Source organism: Phyllostomus hastatus, unplaced genomic scaffold, assembly GCF_019186645.2.
Source record: "Phyllostomus hastatus isolate PE091 unplaced genomic scaffold, TTU_PhHast_1.1 phas_scaffold_46, whole genome shotgun sequence".
In the NCBI taxonomy this organism is placed as follows: Eukaryota; Metazoa; Chordata; class Mammalia; order Chiroptera; family Phyllostomidae; genus Phyllostomus; species Phyllostomus hastatus.
In genome coordinates this window covers 30,017,597-30,036,367 of record NW_025334032.1, presented here as the reverse complement: position 1 = coordinate 30,036,367, position 18,771 = coordinate 30,017,597, and the positions used below count along the sequence as shown (strand labels likewise).

At 40.6% G+C, this 18,771-nt stretch overlaps 1 protein-coding gene across 1 annotated transcript; it reads left to right on the top strand.

Annotated features, from left to right (window-relative positions):
* The first annotated feature begins 3,580 nt into the window (after window positions 1-3,580).
* Window positions 3,581-12,976, top strand: LEPROTL1 (leptin receptor overlapping transcript like 1). Its single transcript, XM_045821606.1, has 4 exons — window positions 3,581-3,860; window positions 9,563-9,638; window positions 11,809-11,995; window positions 12,661-12,976. Exons 1-4 carry the CDS (start codon window positions 3,845-3,847, stop codon window positions 12,775-12,777), a joined length of 396 nt encoding a protein of 131 aa, XP_045677562.1. The 5' UTR covers window positions 3,581-3,844; the 3' UTR covers window positions 12,778-12,976.
* The last annotated feature ends 5,795 nt before the right edge of the window (window positions 12,977-18,771 follow it).

Genomic DNA, 18,771 nt, shown 5'->3' with positions numbered 1-18,771 from the left:
CATGCCCGCCTGGTGAACAGTGGATGCAAAAGCCAGGCTTTGTGTTTTGAGCAACTCATTCACTAACTTGACCATACATTTATATATGGAGCACCTATCAGTAAATAATAGTACATGCCAGATACTTCCAGGCACAGGGGATCAGCAGTGAATAAAACAAAATTTGGGGGTGGGAGAGGCAAACAAAGCCAGTACAACTAAAGCAAAGTTAGACTGGGGAAGAGTGGAACAAGAGGTGGCAGAACAGTGGTGTCTCAGAGAGGGACCAAGCAAGAATGGAATAAAGATGATAGAGAATTTTATTCTCAACATGTTGAGTTTGATGTAGGCATCCAGGTAGACATGTCAAGTAGACACTTGGATATATAAGTCTAAATTTCAAAGCTAAGGTAAATTTGGTAGTTACCAAAATGAAGACACTATTTAATGCCCCAGGAAGAACTACAATGTCTAAAGAGAGAATTTAGGTATGGCAGGAGCAATGTGGGAACCTGATTTCGATCCTGGTTTAAACAAACTATAAAATAAATGATATTTATAAGACAATTGGAAATTAGAAATGTTTTTCAGGTGTGATATATGTACTATGACTATGTTATTTTTAAGATCCTTTTAGGAACACTGAAATATCAAAGATAAAAAGTTATATCTGGAATTTCCTTCAAAATAATATGGGAAGTAGGAGGAAGTTGATGGGGAGAATAGATAAAACATTGACCATGTGCTAACTGTTAAGGGTAGCTGAAGGTTCATAGAAGTTCATCACACTATTTGGAATACTTTTTTATATATTTAAAATTTTCCAAAATAAAGCTTTTTAAAATTAAAACTAAAATCTTTTCTGGGGGTTCTCTGGCTTTATCTGTAAGAGGTAGTAATTCCAAATTAACAAAATTGTAGGGAAGATTAAATCAGATAAATATTTAAAGCACTAGGTACACAGCAGCTGCTCGATAAATAACAGCTCTTTCCCTCAGCTCTATTACCATCTTTGTGAATTAACTTTGGAGGACAGCAAGCCATCTAAATGAAAAGTTCTAAAACTATGAGAAATTAACTATTATATAGGAATAGAGAACATTTAAAGGATATAACATTACTAAAGTTTAAGATTCACTTGGCAAATTGGTAAAGAAAACTGCCCTGGCTGGGTAGCTCAGTTGGTTAGAGAAGGGGTCCCCAACTTCCAGGCCATGGAGTGGACCAGGTGAGCTTCAATATAATGCTTAGGAAGCATCCTGAAACCATCCCCCTGCCCTGGTTAGTGGAAAAGTTGTCTTCCATGAATGTGGTCCCTGGTACCAAAAAGGTTGGGGTCCACTGAGGTAGTGCATTCTCCAGATACACCAAGGTTGCAGGTTCAATCCCCGGTCAGGATACATACAAGCCACCATTGAGTGCATCAGTAAGTGGAACAACAAATCAATGTTTCTCTCTTTCTCTCCCCCTTCCTTTCTCTCTAAAATTAATAAATAAATTTTTTAAAAAAACACCTGACATTCTGCCCCTTTAACACAATTACTTTCAAGCTTCAGTTTGCACAGGAAATCTTTAGGGTTCTTGTTAAAATTTCAGATTCCTGGGCTCTGCCCACAAAAATTCTGGAATATCTAGAGTGGTCCTTGAAATACAACATTTGGACATGCTGTCTTTAAGGTCTCAAATAACTCTAGACATCCGCAAACCAAAAACAGTCCTTAGTGTAGTGAGTGTTTTCTTCCAAGAAACATGTGGATCTTATGGAAAAGTCAAAGGAGGACAAACTCTTGGGATTCAGGGACCACAGAGGCAAAAATCCCCTCTAACCTAAAGAATAATCCTAGTTGCCTATAAATGTTATCAAGGATGAATGTCTACAATGCCCAATCCATTATATTCATGGGAGGAAACTAGGGGACTAGCATTTAACTCTGCCACTGGGGTTTTTGGAAGCTCCAAAAGGCTTACTAAAATGTGAACTTTCCCCAAGAGCCAAGCCATGAACCTATGAGGTAAGAAGCTATCACTTCCCAATACACCACCACTGATCAGCTATCTCTTTGCTGTGGTCCCTCAACCATCCCTGTTTTTAAGGATGCCTGTGAAACAAAATGTTAGAAGTGACTATTTGGGATGGAATCATTTACTTCTCCAGGAATTCCACCTACCCCCTTCAAGATGGTTGGACGGCAGGATGCATAGGTCTACTTCAGTTTAGAAAGAGGGCTAGTGATTCACAGGCTGTCTAAATAGCAACATTTCCACAACATATGTTCAAGTGTGCCTGTGGTTTTGCTACCACAGTCCTTAAATGGAAACTCTTTCTTCGTGGTACAGAAGGTGGCAGAATTTTTTGCACCAACTTGAATTGAAAAAATTCTCCACAAGGCACCTATAGACTTACTTGGAGCATTAAGCCTTAAGAAGAAACCTGTTTTAAAATAGTTTTGTTGTTTTTTTTTTTTAATTCAAGCTTGGAAATGGTGGAAGGGAGCAGAATGAACATCTTTAGTTCCCCGGTATCTCTCATTTTAAAGCATGTTGGAAACATGTCTTCTAACCATTCACTCAACAAGGGTTTATATGCCATCTTATCTTAGTCCCATGACGGAAAAGATTTAAATTCAAACCTTACATTACCCACCTCCACTTGTATCTTTTTAAAACCCTTCAAAAGATTCTTACTGCTCAGAAGGGGCGGGGGGCCGGCCCATTCTATAGGACCTTGCTGTGTAACCAACCATACTGCCCAGCCCAAACCCCAGCAATCCCACTGACCTTCTCTCCAGCGGACCAAGTCCTGCGCTCCCAGAGTCCGCCGCCCAAACTCATCACCCCCACCCCGCTCACAAACACACAATCCCTTCCCCGGGATGGCTTTTCCTTCTTCTCTAGCTACATATCTGTACGTCCCTGTTGTTCCTCCCTCAGGGAAATCTTTTGACTGATCTAAATCGAAGGTTTTCATAGAACTATTTACCTATTGCCCTAGCAATTATCACTGTTGTATCTCACGCTGTTTTGTGTGTCTGTCTCACTGAACTAGAAGCTCCTGAACAGAACAATCCGTACCCAGTTTGGTGACCTCAGTGACTTGCCCTGTTGCCAACACATAGTAAATGTTCAATAAATTTCTACGACGAGTTAAAATAAGTGTATTTGTACCTCTGCTTTTTTCCTTATTTTTCTAGCCCTGTTACTATCCGAAAAACCCAGGGATTCTCAGACTCCCCAGAGACTGGGTTTGTATTAAATCCACCCTTTACCGGGTCCCACTGCTTTCTCCGGAGGTGGGTCTCACCAGAACCCTAGTTCTGAGTCGGAAACCGAGGAGCCAAGTGCAGACCAGCCAGCTAGCCTTCCTTCACCTTTATTACAAAGCTGGGAAGAGAGAAAAATGGATGCGCCTTGAGAATCGCAAAATTCTTCCCCAAAGACATCACCCCGTCTTCCGAAGGTCGGCGGCTACTGGCGATCCCTGCACATCAAAGACTCTGCGACACTTCGGGATGCCGGAGGAGCTTCGGAATGGAGCTTCCGCCAACCCTGAGAAGCATGTGGGGGACGGCGCCGGCACGCCACGCCCCGGAAGCGGGGCTGGGGAGGACAGCCTCCGAGGGCGGCGATCTGCCGGGTTGCTGAGAAGCGAAGGAAGGGGTCGGCCTCCCAGTCCCAAGCCCGCGCGTCCCGCGCGTCCCCCGCGTCCCCCGCGCCCCCCGCACCCCTGCGCGAGTGCGAGCCGCCGGCGGAAGTGCTGCGTCGCGCACTTCCGGGTGTTGTCTGGTGGCTGCTACAGCCGCGCGTCTCTGGTCTCCCGGCCGCCGCCGCCGCCTCGGGTCTTGGAGCCAGGAGGGACGTTACCGCCATGGCCGGCATCAAAGGTGGGCCTGGGATGCAAGGCGCGGGAGCGCTGAGTGGCCGCCCAGCGCGGGGTCGGAGGGTCCCGCGCGGCCCCGGCACGCCGCCGCCCCGGTCGGAGCGCGCGCCGCGAGGTCCTGCGCCGGAGGCCGACCCCTGACCCCCGCTCCGGCCCGCGGTGTCGCGGTGGGCGCGGCGTTCTCTGTGAAGGACCAAGGGGACCGCGGCTTCTGCGCCCGCCCCCGCTTTCAGCTGATCTCGGCAGCCTCTCCCTCTCCACCCATCGCCCCCCGTGCAAAGAATGAAGTGGTCTGTGGTCCGTTTAAAGTCCCGCAGCAACTCCTTTTGCAGGAGTTTGCACCGGAGAAAGAGGAGAGCAGAGTGTGGGGTTTGAGGGGGTTGAGACGACTAGAGATGCCAGTTACGGAAAATCAGTGTCATTTCCCACTTAAAGGGACAAGTGCGATCTTCGGGTGCTGAGCCGAACCCAGTCGCTCAGGAAGGGATTAGCCCTGGAAGGGTTAAGGACGGTTCTTCCCGAAACCTCGGCGACCACATCCCGTCTCAGGAGCCGCGCTCGAGGCTTTCCACGCTCCTAAAAACTGCATTTTGATTTGTGGCGTCTGTGCCGTTTCCTAAGACCCTCTAAGCGACTCCAAAGTGCTCCTGTTTTCTGCCCACTCCCACACTTGCACGTTGAGGCTTTTTCACATTTGAAAGTTCTTATTTAGTTGAGGTTTTTCAAGATAAAATAGTGTTAAAACTTAATGAACAGTTAGTCGTTTGAGTGTATATTTTCTTTAGAAATAGGAATATAGGAACGTTGCGTTCTTTTCAACTGGTAGTTCTGTTGTTGTGATTAGAAACAGATACCAGTGAACCGCGTTTTCAATTTGACGACAAACTTCACCGATTTCCTGACCTGCGGCTTCGTAAAAGGGGCAGCGAAGCAGGAAGTGAAAAACTTTGATAGCCGTGTTTTCTTTCTGTGTCTTTTATATCCTCTACGGAGACCTTGTGAGCCTCTTTCATTTTTTTTTTTTAATTTTCTGAAAACATTTCGTTTCCCATGTAAAACGGTCATCTGTGCAGCTGAAGCACTTTATGATCTCCTTTTGAACCATAGTAGACCTTTTCAAGTCCTTGTGTGAAAGGCAGTTATGGTAGACGGCTGTGGTTTTTAGGATGTTGCCAGGTTCCCATTTCTTCAGCGTCATTAATGCAGGAGTCTCTTTCTTAAAATAACTGTAATTTCTTCCTGTAAACCTGCATAAATATTTACTGGGTGAAAGTGTCTCAGATGGAATTGTACTTAACAATTTTGGTTTCAGTATTGTCTTCTGATTGTTATGAGTATGACTGTTTATCAGGATATTTTTTCCTGTTGGCCTATTTATATTAAAGAGTGTTGTTACAGTTGGAGTTCATTACTTATTATTGGAGCGCTTGCCTATTGCTTTGCGATATCATGGGTTTTTCTGGTAATGCCTAGGTTAGGAAACTGGTGCCCTCTGCTACTGTAGTTTCTCTGTAATCACTGAACCAGCACCCTGTCTCTAGAGAGTGTAGGTGATTGGGCTGTTCCCTCCCTAGAGTAGAGGCTTTGGGAAGAGAAACCAGACTCATCTAAGTTTCGTTGCCAAGTGTTGCATCACTCAATTACAGTATAAATTTTTGTCTTGCTGATGCATCATCTAGGACAAGCATTTATACACTAATGATGAAATTTGTATATAAATGAACCTAGTTGCTAATTTCGTAAGACTGGGGACTTGGGAGAGCACTTCTGATCAATTTACTCAACCCCATTGGCTTTGGCGTTGGTCCCCTGTGACCGGGAAGTGAGAGGTCACTGAGAGGTCACGTAAAATTACTTTTCACACCTGAATCTTATCTCATTTTAGTTCCTTATGTTTTTTAAAGAAGTTGTCTTTCATTACCTTTTTAAGAGTATACTCAGAGAATTTAGACTGTCCTTTCTGATGATAAGAATGAAACAGTTGTTCTCTGTCACAAAATAGTTACCCTCAGAGACTGAGTCCTAAAGCTACTGGCCTCTTGGCCAAGATGACCAAACACTGGTATGTTTTTTGAGCATTTTTCTGCCTGGTTTAAAATTTTTTTTTCGGTCTCCTCCCTGTCAGGAGATCTGTCCTCTGGCAGATCTGCTTATATGCAGTTCATCTTGTCTCCTCTTTTTCATTTGTTTCAATGTGGGGAACAAGATCATGAAACTTAAAAAATTTTTGTGTCATAAGTTATAGGTAACTGATCTTTTCTGGAAGGAAAAGTGACTTTTTACTTAATTTTGTTCTGGGTACATGATTTTTCTATTGAAAATATTTATAAATGAGCATAGATGATTTTTTAAACAATTTTTTTATTCTGAAATTCACACTAATTGTATTATAAAATATGAACAAATAACCTCTGAATGAGAGCCTAAGGGTCTGCGTATAAAGAATGTTGGCTTTAGTGTATGGGCTCTGTGACATACATTTGGTCTCTTTAGTGGCCTTCTTTGCCTCCAGGATTCTATATTCTGGGTAAAGGGCCTCTGAATAAATAAGGTATTATTATATAGTATCTATAGTGGTGAACTCAGCTGTTTGTCAACTACATTAAAAAAGTAGAAATGGTTTTTTACTTCTTCAGCATGTCTTATAACAAATATCTTTAGTGTTAAGAGAATTATTTGCATTTCAGATCTAGTCCAACTCTCGTAGAAGAAAGAACTAACACTCAACTGTAATTATTTAGACAGCTAGTAGGAGGCTGGTAGGAGATAGGACCCAGTATCCCCTGACTTTCAGTTAAGGGCTGTGTCTTCCCTGCTGTATCGGGCACACTGTCTTCCCCTCCACACCCCTCCTCTTCCCTCCTTCCACCCACCCCTTTGGCTCCTTTCGTTAATTCTATAGATACTTAATATTGAGTGTTAGGAGTGGGGTGTGAGCATCAACAGCAGAAAAACTTTTCTCTTGTGAAATGAACAGTTTAAAAGGAAGGACAAATACAAATCAAGGTAAGTGACAGCTGTGGTAACTGAACAAAGGGGAGGTGTACAGTGTAAGGAGAGCCTCTGCACATGCATGTCCCTCTGCCTGGACTGCTCCCCCAGGTACCCACATGGTCCAGTTTCTCATTTCGTATAGATCCCTGCTCAGGTGTCACCTCGTCAGAGATGCCTTCCCAGGCTAATGTATCTAGAATAGCACTCCCTCCCCCTTACCCTGCTGGGTTTTTGTTTGTTGTTGTTTTTAAAGATTTTATTTTTTATTTTTAGACAGAGGAGAAGGGAGGGAGAAAGAGAGAGAGAGAAACATCAGTGTGTGGTTGCCCCTGGTGCTCCCACTACCAGGAACCTGGCCCACAACCCAGGCATGTGCCCTGACTGGGAATTGAACCAGCAACTCCTTGGTTCACAGGCCAGTGCTCAATCTACTGAGCCATACCAGCCAGGGAATGATTTTTTTTTTTATAGCACTTGACATTTATTTGCTGACTTTTTAAAAAATCATATTCTCTGGCTATGATATAAGCTTCATGAGAGTAAGAGCTTTGTGTTTTTTGTTTTGTTTGTTTTTTTTCATTGCTCAATTTCCAGAATCAAGAACAGTGTGTGACACACATTAGGTGCTTAGTAGATATTTATTGAATGAATGAATGACAGAGATAGGGACAATTATTCTACTTAGTAGGTTTGCAAAATCGTTACTGAGGAAGAAATGACTGAGCTGAGACCTGAAGGAACAGTAGAAATTAGGTTGGAGGTAAGAGGTAAGGAGTAGGACAAGAAGGCAAGCTCCCTGAGTGTGAGAAGGTCGTGTCTCATTTATTAACACATCCCCAGCACCTATTACTTATTTGGTGCTCGGTGAATATTTTTGAATGAAATGAACGAGTAAAGAAGTGTCTGAGGTAGATGACACAGCAAGTGCAACATCCACATGGGTAAGGGAACCTGCTGATTTCTAGAAAAGGAGAGAGGGCCAGTGTCACTGGACTTCAGAGGACACGGGTTAGCAGTAGCCTGCTGTGGCTGATATGTGTCAGGGGAAGCAAACAGGGCAGATTCTGAGGACCTGTTTTGGACTGACCGAAGCAGATGGTACACTCAGTATTTTCCTAATGGTTTGCATTGCGTTCCCTTGTAAACTTCCTCAGTTGCCGTGAAATAAAAGTTTAAATATTTCTCTCTCTTTTATTTCCTTAACTGGAAATATTATGGCATTGGGGACTAAGAGTTCGGGGTTGACATGACCTACATCAGTGATTTAAATGAAAACTAAATCTGCCGAGCTACCATGTCAATGGATTTCCTTGATTATGCCCATTTTAATTCAGAGAAGTTTATCAGTAGTAGTTGGCGGCATTTACCCCCTTTACAGTTAATTTTGGCCTGTATATGTTATGTGTACATATATGTTTTGATGTTTAGGCCTTCTACAAATCTTTGTAATTTTAACTACATCACTAAAGGGGGGGGAAAGACATGTTATTCTCTTAGTCGTGCAGTTGCAGAAATATGGGCTACATAGAATTGGAAAAAATTGATCACTTATTTCTTTGCTTAATTCTAGGTCATTGATTAACTATGGCTATTCAAGAAAGTTGTTGCTATTCACTGATATATGTGAAAATGCTTTGTAAAATATAAGACTTTGTATGTGTATGTAAATTGAGAAGCTACCATATTTTCAGACCATAAGATGCACCTATGTTTTAGAGGAGGACAATAGGGGAAAAAAAATTTTTGAAGCAACAAATGTGGTGAAATATTTAATAACATAATATTTCACCAATGTAAATGTAAACAGAACTCAACAGCAGCATTAACAGCCATTATTCCTCCCAAATTTTTTTTGGGTGGGGGGTATCTTATAGTCCGACAATTACAGTATGTTTCAACTTAGAATGTATCTATTGTTTGTGATAATGTCTTAAAATAGTGAATAGTGATACCACAGAAGGATGTAACCAATATTCTGTACATTTTGGACACTTTTTTCTTAACAGTTTTATGCATATTGGGGGTATATATATGCACAAGAAGCAAAAGCTACCCTGGCTGGTATGGCTCAGTGGATTGGGTGCGCACCTATGAACCAAAAGGTTGCTAGTTCAATTCCCAGTCAGGGCACATGCTGGGGTTGCAGACCAAGTCCCCATTAGGGGGCATGTGAGAGGCAGCTGATCAACATATCTCTTGCACATAAAGGTTTCTTCCCTTCTTTCTCCCTCCTTTCCCCTCTCTCTGAAAGTAATAAATAAAACCTAAAAAAAAGAAGCAGCAAAAGCTCAGTGGGAGAGATTTTCCCACAGGATGGGGCTTCTAAAGTCCAGTAGAAATGACAGTGCAGAGTTTCTCCATATACTGCTTTTCAAAACTGCACTATTCTGTGGAGGAACTGTAATACTAATGTCTGGAGGAGCATTGCTCTTGCAGATTGAGACACTCATTAGAAATGGAGCCAGGAAAGGGAATTTGGTGGTGTGCTAGCAACAGGTCAGGGCTCTGAAAATCATTACTGCTCCATTTTGCCTTGAAGATGCTACAGAAGACCTATTCTGAGACTAGGTAACTTAGACTTTGAAAGATAACTTACTTTTAATACATTTGTATTTTTGTGTATTGTTTTGCTTTTTGCTTCTGGGATTATAAATAATGTTCAGACTGCTAATACTAATAATTAGTATTTCTACTTGACTTTTTATTTTGCAGCTTTGATTAGTTTGTCCTTCGGAGGAGCAATTGGGCTGATGTTTTTGATGCTTGGATGTGCTCTTCCAATATACAAGTATGTAATATTTTTGTCGTTTTACATAAATAAGATAAAATTTTCCTACTTTTAAAGCATTAAAAAATGTTTATGACTGTAAAAGCAATCCTGAGAAATGTTCATTTACCAAGGTCAACACTTTTTAAAAAGTCTTTACTTAAAATTTATAAATATTTTAGGACACCAGGATGCAAAAAAGACTTTGGGCTGTTGCTCCTAGAGGACTGCTGAGCCTGCGACCGCGAGATTGCAGCGCAGCGGGCCAGACCCACTGCTCCCTTCTGAGTACCCACTGACAAAATCAAAAATGTCCTTTCGGCAAAGATGCCATAGGCAGAGTCAAGAGAAGTTAACTAAGAAAATAAATTATATAAGCAGTTACTTTTCTTAGGGTAACAAGGAATTTTAAAAGTTAATAGGATAAATGAGTAAGAAAAAGATGGGCAGCTCAATAAAAAAATGAAACCAGGAAAATGAAAGTACATTTTCAACAAATAAGTAAAAGAACTGCAAATTGCTTATAAGTCCATGAAAATATGCTCAGCCTCACTCAAAATTAAATGAAATTCATTGGCAAAAACAAAAAAGATGCCGGCAAACAGGCAGTGTCCTATACTGTGAGTAGAGGGATAAACAAGAGCAGTTTTTTTGGAGGCCAGTTTGCCTGCAGCTCTCAAAATGTATGTTCTTCAAACTCACCTTTCCACTTATTAGAATTTCTCACACAAATCTACTTGCAGGTATTTGCAGATATGCATGGTTGGGGGAGAGTGTGGGTATCCGTGGCAACCTTGTTTATACGGACAGAAAAACCTGGAAACATCCTAAAGGTCTGGGAAAAAGAAAATGGTGACATTTTGGCACATCCACCCATGGAAACATGAGGCGGTCTTAAAAAGAATGAGGAAGAGCTGTAATTGCTAATATGGAAAGTTCAGGCTGTATCGTTGAATGAAGAAGTGCAGTGATTCTTTTACCAAAATTTTCAGACTATAAGATGCACCCAGGTTTTAGAGGGGGAAAATAGGGGAAAAAATTTGAAGCAAAAAATGTGGCAAAATATTTAATAACATAAATAACATAAGCCACTGCCGCCCCTCCACCAGCGAGTCAGGTAAGCTACATTCGGACTATAAGGCCGCCCCCTTTCCTTTCAAATTTGGGGGGGTGTCTTATAGTCCGAAAAAGTGGTATATGTTTATGGAGTTTTTCTGTATGGAAGGATCCATAAAAAGCTCAAAATGAGACTCAGAAAGAAAAAAAACGGGAGATATGGGCAACTTTGAGTTTTCACTTTTTGTGCTCTGTTGTTTAAATTTCTTTTCTTAAGCATATATTCATTTGTAATTTTTTATATTCTCAAAATATTTAGGAAAAGATTTTTAGTAAAAACATAGATAAATCTTTGTCAAAAGCCTGTAAGTATAAGCAAATCTCCACTCTGATGTGTATTTTATTTATGGTAATTTTAAAGGCTGTCTATCCTTTTTTAACTCTTTATTGTGAGATAATTATGGACTCTGAAGAATTTGCAAACACAGCACAGAGCAGCCCCCCCACCCTATTCTTCACAGTTCCCCTCAGTGTACCGTCTTACCTTAACTTAGAGTTATATTAGCATAATGAAGAAGTGGCGTTACAATAGCTAGACTATAAACTAAAAGCCATCTATTTTTCTTGTGATAAATTCTATATTCTGGCTGAAACTTTTCAATATTACTTTCAGTTCATTTCCCCTGTCTTGATTTCAGTATTTTGGGAGTTCCTAGTGACCTAAGAAGAGCTTGGAGGCTTTCCAGCTTTATGCTAAGGCAGGATATCCTTGCAGTTAAGGACATGAATTATGAATTTTAAAACTCACTGTGATATCCCTGTTCTCCATATGCCTCTTTGTTTATAACCAAAAATGAAAATATTTTAAATTTAGGGCTTTGTTTCCAACTGTTATAATTTTTAAAGCATTTTCTTTTAATAGAATAAATATTTCACTAATTGTATTCTAATTGACACTAGGAATACTGTGATTCCAAATGTTCCTCATTGTAGTGTTCGGGTTATAGCTTATTTTTAAGCCAGATCATGTTCTATACATTGCCATATTCCTTTGCTCCTCATTTTTTAAAAGCATATTTTATATGTAGGGAAATGACATAGCAAAAACTACATTAACTCATCTTTCTTTTTCCAGCCAATACTGGCCCCTCTTTGTGCTGTTTTTTTACATCCTTTCACCTATCCCATACTGCATAGCGAGAAGACTAGTGGATGATACAGATGCTATGAGTAATGCCTGTAAGGAACTCGCCATATTTCTTACAACGGGCATCGTTGTCTCAGCTTTTGGACTCCCTATTGTATTTGCCAGAGCGCACCTGGTAAGTGAATACATTCTTCACTAATGTAAAGTTCTTCTCAGGAAAAACTTTTTGTTAAAACGACATAAAAAAGGGAGATAAAAGACATGGGAGCCTCGAGGATAGAGACTTAAAAAAAGCTTTTGTTGTTGTTAGCTGGTAAAAATTACATTGGAGAGCATGGCTCGGGTCTGCAGCACCATTGGCTCACCAATACTTTGCTGTCGGTATTGGGCATGACAGCTCATCAGCCTGGTGCTGAACAACTGTAGGCCTGCCCTGGACAGCTTGAACCATGAGGATCCAAGGAGATCATGGGTTCTTTGCAGGTGGGAAAGTACAAAAGAGAAGGCGGGTTGCTTATACTCAGCTCTTCCTATCCAACTCCCCGACCAGGTTCACTCTTCCATCTCCAGGGAAGCAGAGAGGGGGGACTGGCCACCCCTCCCCATGGAGAGGGTGCTCACTCCGCTTGCCCCTTTAAAAAGACACGCATGAATGTGTTTTCACCTGTGGTACTTTAAATAAAATTTTAGATTCTCTTCCCTCAATAATGTGAAAGTTACTATTATAAATCTTACTTGTTGTAGATTATGATTGGCATATGACTAGAGCCTTGATTTGTTTTTCATTTTCTTTGGTTTTCCTATGTCTGTTAACTGAGTATTTATATCTTGTTTCCGTAGATTGAGTGGGGAGCTTGTGCACTTGTTCTCACAGGAAACACAGTCATCTTTGCAACTATACTGGGCTTTTTCTTGGTCTTTGGAAGCAACGACGACTTCAGCTGGCAGCAGTGGTGAAAGAGACTGCGGAACTGTTGTCAGATGGACTTCTTGTCGTGGGTCGGCCCTCCGCGCACACAGGAGACGGGGCAGCGCTGCCGAAAGGGGTAGCAAGCCTCTCGGGGGTGTTCTAGGTGCTCCCCTCTCACGCGCATTGTAAGCATACTGTGTTCACAGAGACTTGCTAAAGGATTAAAAGGATTTTCTCTTTTGGAAAGTTTGACTGATTTCACACTTATCTATAGTATGCTTTTGTGGTGTCCTGCTGAATTTAAATATTTATGTGTTTTCCTTGTTCACTTTTTGTTTTAAATCAATATGCAATGTTAAACATTTTTTAAATGTAATAACTGTTCACATTGGTTAGAAATTAGATTTCTTCTGGCTTTACTGGGCTAAAGTATGTCTTTTCTCTTAAAATTATTTAACCTCCATTGTTACAAAAAGTTATAAAAGTAAGTTTTCAATCAGTCAGGATGACATCACTCCCAATTTTATGCAAACATTTAGACTGTTGGCATACCTTATAGGCTATATACTCAGTGCAAATCTAGCTGCATTTATACCTCAGAAGGGCCAGGTATTAATGCCCGTACCCTCCATAAGGGTTGCTGGTTTTACCAGTAAGCAGATGTTTTGTGAATTGAAAATTATTTTATGGAATTGCTACAAAGGAGTGCTTTTCTTCTCAATTGTTTGAAGAATTTTTTGTTGAACTTTAAGGTAAGGGCATAAAAACAGGTTTTTAAGATACGATTTTTATTTACATTTATGATAAAGAGTTGCAAATAGTTAAAGAGTTGCATTGTGGGAGGAAACTATGTTGAAATCTCATTTTTTGAATCCTGTTTCTATTTATAAGGGAAATTTCTGATCTTCTTTCAGCCTTTCATGTTCTCCCGTGGGTAAAATGGTCTTTCATGGAACTACCACTGATAAGGGAAAGTTGTATGTTTGCATCACATTTACCAGAAAACCTTTCCCTGCTCCCTCCTTTTAATTTATTTTATACAATGTCTGTGTTAAGTAAAATCGCTTTCCAATATCGTTTAATAACACTTTACATTGGAGGTGTGTAACCCACCTGGAGAGAAAACGCTCTGCCAGGCACTCGCAGTGCCCTCTGCCCCACGGGCCTTGGTGGGATTGAGGAGTGGCTTGCCGGCCCTGCAGATAATTCCTGCATTAACAATTTAAGATTTAGACTGTGGTAATTGTAGTTCTTACCCTCTAAGGTTTCATCATAGGCTATTTAAAACTATTTAAGACAAGTTTCCTATATACCTCTCAATTGTTTTCATTTTTATTTCATTGTGATAGAGCTGCTGTTTCCTCTTAAATGGCATTCATTATGCGAGTTAATGCAGAGCAGCCACATCCAGCTGTACAGCAGCTTCAGACACAAACCTGCCCCCAGCCACCAGGCGTGATCCAGTTGTAGTGATTATTCGCAGCTCACCATTATCAGTACTTCTTTCAGGAGCTAGTTATGAAAATGCTCAAATTGGCCTGACAGTATTTTGTTAGGGACATAGATTTGTATGTTTATTCAGTATACTTACATAAAACGTTGTTTTGCCTTCAGACAAAACTGAGTACTCATGACAGCTCTCTTTAGTTATTTTATAAAGTTTATTTCTCAAGAAAATGGGAACAAATTTTGGGCTTGTTCATATTTTTACTGAAGATGCCTAAAGGCCACAGGTTTTATAGCCGAGCCCAAGTTGTTGCTTGTAGCTGTGAGATGGGAGGCAGAGGGAGGTATCTGCACGTGGTTGTCCCATTTACACATCGGACTGCAAGCGGCGTGCAGTGGTACAGTGCTGCAGACTTAAAGAGGAAGGTGCAGGACCACAGGAGTTAGCTGGTAAAACCACTGGGAGCTCAGGGCCTGGGGTCGACTCGATTTCTTCTTTTGGCAGGAAGTACATTTTCTGGTCCTTCCCCATTTTCTGTTCTAGGATGTCAGTGCAGGACACTGCAACTGTTTTAGTCACGTGGCCACAGCCTCTTTTTCTAACAGCTGCATAGTCTTTCTGTATACTAATTGCATTGGCAGCATTGTGGTTTTGATCTTGCACACTGGCTTGACATAGTGCTGTCTTTGATTTCTAGGCTAGTTACTTGAGGTATGAATTTTCCATAGAACATGCACTGATACTTCATTGCCATTCTTCTATGGAAACAGAACTTTTGGTGATGAAACAATAAAGATTTTAAATATCTATTTTTAGTTTGTGGGTGTTTTTGAAATGAAAATGTACTACACACTTCAGTTTCTGAAGTACGTTATCCATGTTAATAGTGTGATAGAAAGCAGATGTGACATTAGCTATAACGATAGACTTGCAGAGGTTTCACTTCCAACATAAAACTGAAACCATAGTAATAAATATTACAAGAAAGCCCTGTGATTTTGAGCTATAGTAAAAAGACTGCGAATCTGGGAAAGTAGAGTTTTTACCCAACTTTTAAAAAAAAACAGCCATAGAAGGTTTTGTTGGCATAAACAGGTTACTCATCATCTAAAGTCAGAGTTGTACTTGTTCTTAAATTTCCAGAACTTTTTTATGACTGCCATGTTTTACTATCTTTATCACCATTTATTATTAGAGTAATTTGTTTTTTGCAAAGATTGCAAACAGTTAAAAGTAAAAAATCTGTGCAGTTCAATGTGAACAGAGAAAAGTACTACTCTCTTATCAGACACGAATCTTGTCCCAAATTATCCTAATTCTAGTTTCATTATATATTTTATAAAGTTCAGATTACAGGTTCTTAGTGTCTAATATGATTTGGGGGACACTATCCAAATAGTCCAGGTTTCTAGAGTAGCTCTAGAATATTTATATAAAATGTGAATAGATTTCATAAGTTTCAGATAACTTTCAACCAATGCAACAACTCTAGCAAGCAGCCATGCAGCATTACTGTTAAGTAGTAATATGTATGTTTCAAATCTCGGGATGCTTTATGATATGTAAAGTTGGTAGGAAATGCAAATTCATATACTTCCCATATAAACCTGTATTGTCATTTTTCTTGGGGAAGGTTAGGATGCGTTTAGTCTATTGCAAGCCTCCTAATTTTCTGTCATTCCCAGGGGACCAAACATAATCCTGTAAAATACATATTCCAGGTAACTGAAGCTGAACTCAAAAAGAACTAACATTTGCTCATTGGAAACCTGAATGAAAGTAAAAGATGTTTTCATTGTCTGCCAGCAGTGGTGTGCAGGCTTTTGCAGATGAGGGGTTTTTCGGGGGCAGATGAGATTTTCATTCCACTGCTTTTAACCAGATGCAAGAGATCTGTGACCTTGGCGGTGGTTTCCTCACCTCTGGGCTACAGGTATGGGGCACTTACGTGGAGGTCTCCTTAACTTTTGCTCCCCTAAGCACCCCAGTGCTTTCGTTGTTCTTACTTTTTTAAAGCAGTCAACTTTAGGTGCCAAGACAATTCAGTGGGGAAAGAAGAGTGTGTTCAACAAATGTTGCTGAGACAACCGGATATCCACACGGAATGAAGTTGGACCCTTGCCTCGCACAATATTAAAAAATTAACTCAAAATGGATCATGGACCTACATTATAAGAGCTGCACTATAAAAGTCTGAGATTTACATAAGTATAAACCTTGGATCGGCAATGGTTTCTTATATTGTGCTTCATCAAAAAAGTAAACCTTTTGTGCTTCAAAGGACACTATCAGGAAAGTGAAAAGACAACCTACAAAACAGAAGATATTGGCAAGTTATATGTATGATAAGGATTAAGTATCCAAAATAGATGAATGACTTATAACTCAACAGTGGAAAAACAATTAAGAAATGGGCAAAGCATCTCAATAGCCATTTCTCCGGAGGAGATACAAATGCCAGTAAACACGTGAAAAGATGATCAACATTATTAGTCACTAGGGAAATCCAAATGCAAACCACCGTGAGATGCTGCTTCACACCCCCTGCCATGGCTAGAATAAAAAAGACATGATTAGTTGGCGAGGACGCAGAAAAACTGGGATCTTTCATACATTACTAGTGGGGATTTGAAATAATGCAGCTGTTGGGGAACACATTTTATAGTTTCTCGAAAAGCTAAACAGTTACCGTATGACCCAGCAATTCCAATTCTAGATATATACCCAAAAGAATTGAAAATACCTACACAAAGGCTTGTACATGAGTATAATAACTAAAAAATGCAGTGTGTTCTGTGAAGTATGTGTTCAAATTTTTTGCACATTTTTATTGCATGGGCTCTTACTGAGTTGTAAAGTCCTGTGTTGGATATATATATGCATTATGTTAGCTTACTCCCACTCTGAGATTTGTGTTTTGCTTTTGTAAAGTCTTTCAGACAGCAAATTTTTTTTATTTTGATAAAAGTTATCAGTTATTTCTTTTAAAAGTGGTTCCCGCTTTTTATGAGTTTTAAACATTTCTTGAGTACATCTAAGGTCATGAAGATTTTTCTTCTGTGTCCGAGAAGTTTTATAGTCTTGCCTCTTATATTAAGGCCTGTGATTCACTGCCACTTATGTTTGTGGGTGGTATAAAATAAGAGTTGAGGTTCATTTTTATTCCCTGGTGAATGTTCACTTCTGCCACTGTTGTTAAGATTGACCTTTCCCCTTTCAAATACTTTGGCACTTTTGTAAAAAAAAATTAATGGACCGTGTAAGTGTGAATTTACTATAGATTTATGGTAAGACTTCCTACTCTTTTTTCCCCCCAAAAAAATTGTGTATGCTCAGTTCTTGGTACATTTATATAAACTTTAGAATTAGCTGTCACCTTCTATTTTTAAAAAGCCTCTTGCATTTTTATTGGGATTATACTGAATCTGTAGATCATTTTAGAGGAGAATTGAAATCTGAAGTTATCCATAGATGCATGACAAGACACCCAAAACCTACTGGCTTAAACCAATGGTCATTTGTTTAGCTCACAAATCCGCAGTCTGGGCAGGGCTTGCCAGGGAAGGTGCATTTCTGCTCCCTGTGGTGTCCGCTGAGGTGGCTGCACTGGGGACTGGTGGGTCGTCTCCCAAGATGGGTTCCTTACGTGGCTGGCAAACCAGTGTTGGCTGTTTACTGGGAGCTCAGCCAGGATGGGGGTCAGGGGCCTCTGATCCTCTTCTCTCTCTGACCCTCTGACTCGCCTTGGAAATTTGGCTCCCTCACAACAGATGGCCGGACTCTTAAGAGCAGATGTCCCAAGAAAACTAGTCACAAGCATGTGGCAGTTTAATAACACATGTACACAGGGAGTCACATGGCATCACTTCTGTGGGCTCTGGTCTACTGGTCAAGCTAGTCAAAAAGTTACCACCCTTCACCCAGGTTCAAGGGAAACAGCCATAGACCACTCAATGGGAAAAGTGTCAATATTTTGTTAAAAAGCGTGTGGAAAGGAATATATTGTGGTATCCATCTTTAGTGAACATTGAGTGTTTCAACTGAGCACATAGCTCTCTATTTTGGTTTTTAATTTTTCTCAGCAGATGTGTTGTAGTTTTTACTGTACAGGTCTCAGACCCAGTTTACTCTGTCCCTCGGAGTTGCAGGTTTTCTGATGTCACATACTAGCATATTCTCGCAGACCTGAAGCACAAAGCGTGTTCAGGTGGTTTCCATGTCTTGTTCCTGTTTAGGAAACTATCCAGGCCTTTAACTGATTTAACTTTAGATAAAAATTGTGATGTCGATTTGTGAAAAGTGATGTGAAGCAAACAAAGCAGGGTGAGGAGAAGGGAATGACGAGGTGGACAGGGGGTTTAACTTAGACGAGGTGGTTCTTCCTGGGGAGGTGTCGTTTGAGCAGAGACATGAGTGATGTGAAGGAGCAGCCATAACAAGGTCTGAGCATGAACATTCTAGACGGAGGAAACTGCAATTTCAAAAGCCCAGAAACCGAACTGGCTTAGGGAGCTAGAAACTAGGTCAGCGGTGCATAGCTGGGCTGCAGTGAAGAAGATGCCAAAAGGTGAAGTTGCAAAGATTAGCAGGTAAA

What these genes read in the sequence shown, in the direction of transcription:
- LEPROTL1 (XM_045821606.1), top strand. An exon ending in TGTGCTCTTCCAATATACAA is followed by an intron (nt 9,639 to 11,808) that starts GTATGTAATATT and finishes TTCTTTTTCCAG; the next exon opens with CCAATACTGGCCCCTCTTTG. An exon ending in TATTTGCCAGAGCGCACCTG is followed by an intron (nt 11,996 to 12,660) that starts GTAAGTGAATAC and finishes TTGTTTCCGTAG; the next exon opens with ATTGAGTGGGGAGCTTGTGC.